This window comes from Amblyomma mixtum, chromosome 8 (assembly GCF_055824585.1).
Source record: "Amblyomma mixtum isolate Tamu chromosome 8, ASM5582458v1, whole genome shotgun sequence".
Lineage (NCBI taxonomy): Eukaryota > Metazoa > Arthropoda > Arachnida > Ixodida > Ixodidae > Amblyomma > Amblyomma mixtum.
Window position 1 is genome coordinate 1,323,470 of NC_143019.1, and position 6,935 is coordinate 1,330,404.

At 46.5% G+C, this 6,935-nt stretch overlaps 1 protein-coding gene across 1 annotated transcript in view; it reads right to left on the reverse strand.

The window, feature by feature from the left end:
- Srp54k (signal recognition particle 54k) overlaps nt 1-3,762 on the reverse strand; it is a 30,634-nt gene extending 26,872 nt beyond the window's left edge. The window contains exons 1-3 of the mRNA XM_089556341.1: nt 3,576-3,762; nt 2,815-2,906; nt 1,824-1,908 (exon numbers count right to left, since the gene is read on the reverse strand). Coding sequence (XP_089412467.1) covers nt 1,824-1,908; nt 2,815-2,906; nt 3,576-3,653 — 255 coding nt within the window. The 5' untranslated portion in view covers nt 3,654-3,762. The remainder of the gene's footprint in view (nt 1-1,823; nt 1,909-2,814; nt 2,907-3,575) is intronic.
- Between the last annotated feature and the right edge of the window lie 3,173 nt (nt 3,763-6,935).

The window sequence follows — 6,935 nt, forward strand, 5'->3', positions numbered from 1 at the left end:
CAGCGGACGAGAAAACGACGAGCGGCGAGCAGTGTGTGTGCGGTTGCTCGGCTGTGCGGATGCGCGAGCAAGATGGAGCGAGGTGTATGAAGCTGCGAGCGTGCATTTATCTTGTAAATAAGTTTTCGTTGTATATATAGTCATCTTTTGTTTTCGACGTACGCGTTCAACCGTTTTTCCAATCAATATGTATGATGAGTGTGCACCGAGAGCGTGTAATGAAGCACTGAAATGAATTTATCACCCGTGTAATTACGCAATTCGCCCACAAAAATCCGAGGCGCCTACAGTTGCTGTTCAAGGAAGACTGACTGAGTGAGTGAGTGACTGTAGTTGCGTGTTTGTGAACATATTGTGCTGTGTGCTGGTCATCAATCCGGGTGAGTCGAGAACCCGTATGCAGCAAGGCTGAGCACATTTCTCCACGAAGTGATAGTATCTTTTTGCATTTTTTATTAGTTTTAATGGTTTCTTCGTTGATAAGCTCCAATGTATCTCTCCTAGCCACGCTTTAATTTGCTGTTTGTAATTTTTATTTCATGTGTGTATTTTGCTTATTTTTTATTTATATATAAATAAATAAATTCACTCCGCAAATAGTGCCTTTTTGCTACGAATATACCCCCCCCCCCCCCTTCCGGCGCCAACAACCAATGGGGCCCCCCCCTGCAAAAAATTCTGCGGACGCCCTTGTTGCTTGGAGAAGGTGGCAGGGTTGGCCTTCATTTGACTATAGATTGTGAGGGCTAGTTTTTGATACAGTATATTTCGAACGGTTAGGAGCTTATGTTTCCTGAATAGCAGTGCTGAATGAAAGAGCCCGGATGATTTCAACCTCCCGGGGTTCTTTAACATAAAAGAGTTTCACGAGTTATGCAGTTCGTGCCGATAAAAAACAAAGGAAGGCCACAAGAAAACGGCTTCAATGCCCTTGCAACGTGGTGCTCAAGGTAGCAAAAAAAAACAAAAGAAGCAGCTTAGTATCTACAAACAGGCATCAACTTGTAGAATCAGCATTAGCTGCAGCATTAGCTTGAGCTCTGGCAACAAAAACTGAGGCTGTATTTCCACACACCAACTAAAAAAAACTGCGAGGACACTTTGGCAACTAAAGTGTTCAGAGGCAAAAGCCGAGGACACCATGCCATGACGACTTCCGGGGGATGTGACGTCACACCGTTACTGTGGATGATACGCAAACTATACATCTTTCGGGGATCTTAAGTGTTAATTATGCTTAACTGCACATTTTCCCATCTAATTTGACACAAACACGGCGTTTTCCCGACCATTCTGTGGCAATTTTCGCTATGCCGTGACGACTTCTGGTGGATGTGACGTCACACCGTTCCCGTGGCTATATCGACGTCTGCGCTATTTGGACGCAATTTTGACATTTTTGACTGTAATTATTAACTAATTACTTTGAAGTCATCAAACGTAGCTTCTAGGTTCATTTTTTCCTCCTCTATCTGAAGCAATTATTCGTTTTCTCCTATCTTTTTTAGTTCCAGAGTTAACGCGAGTTAAACGCTGCCAAAGGTGTGACACCCTCTGCTAACGGATGACAGTATGAGCCATTAAAGGCTTTCGCCTTAATACACGGAGCCCCGCCCTGTAAGGAAGAAGACATCTCGCGAGTATTAAGAAAATGATGACCCCTAGCTGCAAGCTGAAACATACATGCTTTTATCAAGCAAGCCCTCTTTGAGTTGAAAAGACAGCTTGTGAAAGACACTTCGAGGCAATGCATAGTTAAGAGCGAACTTCACCAGTCAGTCATGAACCAGCTCCTTACGGTCATAGTTACAAGAGTCACTTGCCTTGATCAGCTCCTTGAACACGGCAGACTGGATCATCCGCCGCTTGTTCAGCCCGGCTGCCATTTCATCGATGTCGATGACCGATCTGGGCAGCACGACACATTTGACGGAACCTTCTATGATTGCCTGCACCTGTGCTATTTCTCAGATGACATAAATATAATGATGAGCCGCATAATATTTCAGAAAGGGAGTGACCAAAAAAAATGCGCAAGGCTAAGCAACGTGTTAAACCCTACGAGAAAACTGCCTTAGAGAAAAGAAAAAAAAAAAAGAACGAAACTGTTGGAAAGCAAATAAGAAATGAAAACGTGAATGCAAAGACAAGAGCTGAAACCTCTTTAGCATGCACAAGTTTTAAGGCAAGACAGAGTTGCTTGAGAATGCTAACCAAAGAGGAAAAAATCCCTGCTCGCTCAGTACGGGGCTAGTGTAAAGTGCGCATGACACAAGGCCAAAAATGTGGGAACGTGAATGCTGTGGGTTTTCCACAAAGCGCAATTAACTGTGGAGGAGTAACAAGTACCTTTTGTCAACACACACATGCGCTGAACTTGACAAGACTGAAGTGAAATGAATTGAGTAGATGTAATTAACCTTTTGGTGATGTCTCGGCTAACTACAACTAACTGTTGACTAACTGTGCCAAACAGCTCCTGAAGAGCTGAATTCTGCACATAGATGCCGTAACATTTAAAACAACATTACCTTTGTCTATTCACAACACACACTGCCATGTATTTAAAAGGAACATGTTTACCTTCAAACAGATAAGAATTAGGTCACAACTACGACATGGGTCATTAAAAAGTTGAAATGTTCGATGACATTTACTAAACTTCGGTTAAAACACTGCAACAAAATAGTTTTCAGGAGAAACACCGTCGCTGTCAGCGGTTGCACTGCCGGAATAACGCAGCTCGTAGGCTCGCCATGATGCGCATATGCGCCGCGATCTGAGCACGCTGTTCCCCGATGTCGCAATTCTTACCTGACATTTTCCCTGAGCTGCTTGACAAGCTTTATGTTGATGTCGGCTTCTAGGAGGGCTGTGCATATCTCCTTTAGCATAGAATCGAGCACCTGCGGATCGGAACGAGAGCCAACCGTCAAACGAGCGACAACACAAACGCCAAAACACAACGCGGATGCGTCCACCGAAGAGCCGCAAAAAGAGGTGGCAGATGTTGACGGGCGAAACTACGCCATCGTGCTCGTAATACGACTGCCAATCAAGTGAAAATATCGAGTGGATTCAGCGCTAGACAGGGAACGCCTAAGAACAACACCGCTGAGTAAGTTTTCAAGGTGTATTTGCAGCGTTATCGTGCTCGATCGCCGAAGCGTTTCAGCGTAGTAGAGTCTATTGGAGCAAACGCAGCCAGTTTCAAAGGGCGGCATTGTACGCGCAACTGAATAGCAAGTGCGCTTTTGTATCCGACAGTTCGTCGGCGCTCGATCCTAAACTCTGCGTGATCAGAGCAGCTGTCACATGGGGTAGTCGAACCTGACGCGTGTAAGCATGGAAGTGAGCCAGCACGACCGCCTCACCTTCCTTGTATCTATTGGACGCTAGCAGCAGCAGCAACGCGATCTCGGAGTTTAGCTCGTTATGGGTTACACGGGACATTACGGGCAATCAAACACGAGATGCGGGTTGCTCGGCAGAGGAAGACGTGCCAGTGCCGGCGCTGGAAACTTGTAAGCCTCGAGGGGGTCGCCGCGTCGCCGAGACTGGCCCGACAAACTCACCTCTTTGTTGATAATGGTCGCATTGCTTAGCGACCGCAACGCGTTGGTGATCTTGCGGCCTAAGTCGGCTAAAACCATGGTGCCGGTGTCGAGGCCCTTCGCCCACCTTCCGAAATAAACGACTCACAAACCGAGTAAACAGCTGGCCACGGCATCCACCGAAATGCTGCGTGGAGTATCTGAAGTGAGCGTCCCGCCGCCTGGTGCGCAGAAATGAGTACTAAGTTGTTCCGGAAACTATTTCGTCTTTTTTGTTTATCCTTGCTGACCTTTCTTCAAGTTGCTTATTGTGTTCAAATAAAGCAACTTATTTCACCGTTTATTTATATTCTTGATGACATATTTTAAGCAGTTTTTTAATTAATATTTGAGGTTTCGGTTTCGGTGAACGTGCCACGAAAGGTTTATGTCGAAAATATATCACCACTGCTTCTTCGAAAATATTCTACCTTGCAGAGTCTTTCTTTCCTGAAATAAATGTTCTATATCTTGCTTATTCTCCCAAAACAAAGGGTGCATTTTGCACTCCGCATATGTTACTGGATTCGAGTTATTTGGAGAGTACACTGTTTTAACTGCAGTGGATGTCGGAGGCTATAAACGCTGCAATGACAGATCACAGCAAACGTTGCACAGCGCCGCTGTACATCTCTTTGGAGGAAAATAAAACAAAAATCAAACCTCCTGCATGCTGTTGCACCAGGAGAGAACTGGAGATATATAGCACATGTAGGCACCCACCCGAGCTATTGGGACAGTGGGGTGGGGGTCCCCACCCCACTGTCCCAGCTAAAAAAAGTTATAAAACTAAAATGACTTAGCTGGTGCAACCGGCAATTCATTAACTCACAACTCTCTAGTGCACAACACACAGTTAACCTCAGTCTGGTCCCAGGTGCAACCATTTAACTCCTCTCGCTTGTCTTCAGTTAGAAACGCTATGTTGCATTCAACAGAACTAGGTTTGACTTGCAGTTGGTTCCCATATGGTACCAGCAGTAACCCTGCTGCTGTAACCAATTACAGCTAAACCTGGTCATAACGAAATTTCTGAGATATTTCGTTACATGCAGTTTTCGCAAAAAGAGTCGAAAGGACATTGAAGAACGGAAACAAAAATAAACAAGTGTACACAAAACAGCGTTACTCGAAAGCCACAAACGTGGAAAAACGTTTCGCGACCGCGCTGATAGCGCGACTGCGGCAGCCAACGTTAGTGGATTTAGTTCCATTAACGTTGGCGGCAGCAGCCTCACTTTACCGCGGCCGAGCTAGAGCTGTATACTAGAGGGGAACGCGTGCGGCCGCGCCGCCGCTTTTTGACGTATGTTCCCTCGCTCTGTCTTCCCCTCGCTGTTGCCTCAGGAAACGGGACTCCTCACCTTGCGCCGCCGGCGCTCTCCGCCGTACCCGCTCCCGACTCGCAAGAGCTATCGGCGCCGGAATCACGCCAGCAACCGCGCGGCATCGATGGCCATACACTGCTAGTGTCGTTTTTTTTCTTTATTGCGTTAACAATACTACTCCAGGTTTCGCGTAGGTATTGCGTAGCCCCGGTCGGTAGAGACAGATGACCTTGAACAGCCGCTGCGCCGAGCAGGTGGCGGGCCGTTGCTTCAGCCGCTCTCCGCCAGATGGCAGCGCCATCGGCGCGCCACGCCGCGCGTATAAATGCGCGCTTGCCTTGGCGTGAATGCTTTGCTATGCAGTCCTCTAAGGAAAAGTGGCAGCGACAGGAAGAAGCAAGAATGCGAAAACGTGCACAAGAGACGCCAGAACAGCATGAAGAACGTCTTGCAAAGCGTCGTGCTAAGGATGCAGCTCGGCGACAACATTCTACCTCGCAGAGTGGTTCCATGTCATTGGCCACCGATGAGTCTCAATACCTGACTGCTCAAATTAACAAGCTACGCCACAAGCTACTCCACAAGCGAACACACAAGTGTAGCCATGCAGCCATTGCTAACGCAGTTTACCCGGTTAGCCAGAGCTAAACCACTGCCAATTTTTTTCTATGCCCTATTGTTTTTCGCTGCTTCGGCAGCATGAACTGTTGTAATGCCACCTGGTATAAAGTTCTGAAAGAGAAAGCGCCAGAGATGCGCCGACCGGCGGTGGGGTTCAGTGTTGTGTCAACTGAGGCCGCTCGTTGCGATCGGCGTTCCTCTCATGTCAGTTCATGCTTTATCGTCACGAAATTTTCGTGTGGTTCTGCCAAATTTTGAGTGGCTCAGCACTAAAAGATAGATGGCGTAGCCAGTTCGTTACTGCAACACCTTCGCTACATGGTCTGAAAAACATGAGCTTCAATGGGGGTGGCACTGAGGAATTCACAAACTTCATAATATCTAGGAATTCACTATACGGAGGTTTGTTACATCCAGGTTTAACTGTACTGACCCCTTGGCACTCAACTGCGACTGGCTATAGCTTCCAACCCATGCTGATTCCAGTTGGAACTAGGAGATCTTGAAATCAACCAGACCAGTTTCAAAGCAATGGCAGCCGATACCAGAGGACCTTCAGCTAGACTGTCGAAATGAGCCAGCACACATTACTTTTTCGAGGTGTGAAATCATGGCAGTATGTACCACGTTACTTGGTCTCGATATGCTTTCTCATAATTCTTGAGTAAAAGCAAATTGGTACAAATAGAAAGAAAATGCCAGTATGGGTTGGATGCTATACTTGGACACTTACTCATATCCCTTCAGTCCGGTTACTACATACAGATAGTAGACAAAACACATTTGGTTCAGCAAAGTAGATACTAATATGCACCTTGGAGAACTGCTCACGTAAAGGCCTTTCATGCCGCTTTTTTTTCTTTCAGTTTTCTGATTTCTTGAACAGATTGTGATATTTTTCTTACCTGTATACGTGGCTATCCTTGAATAAAGACTGCAGCTACAAGAAAGTGCACGTGCTCCGAGTTGAGATCGCAGGATGTTTCACAAGAGCCATTGGGCAAGCACAATCACCGTTAGACAAATTTGTTTTTAAAACAAACATGGTAAAGTGCATGCAAGAACAGAGGTTAGCCAACTGAACCGCGGACAACTGCAAAAAGACAGCACACCACATGATGGACCCGATGTCACAGACACAGGCAGCGAAAGAACGGAGCGCAACTAGGGTAGTGCATGTGTTCGCCTACATTGTGTTTTCACTCACGTTGTACCCTAACTGCAAACGGAAATACGCACCAGTTTCGTGGAATGTGTGCGGTGCTTGCGAGTCAACAACCTCGTGGGCACCGGCGTGTCTTTGGCTTTAAATTTAAGAGAGCTCCTCCTGATTGGCTCTAACAAACTAGATTCCTATTGGCTAAACAAATGGTCCCCCAAATGTTGGGAAACA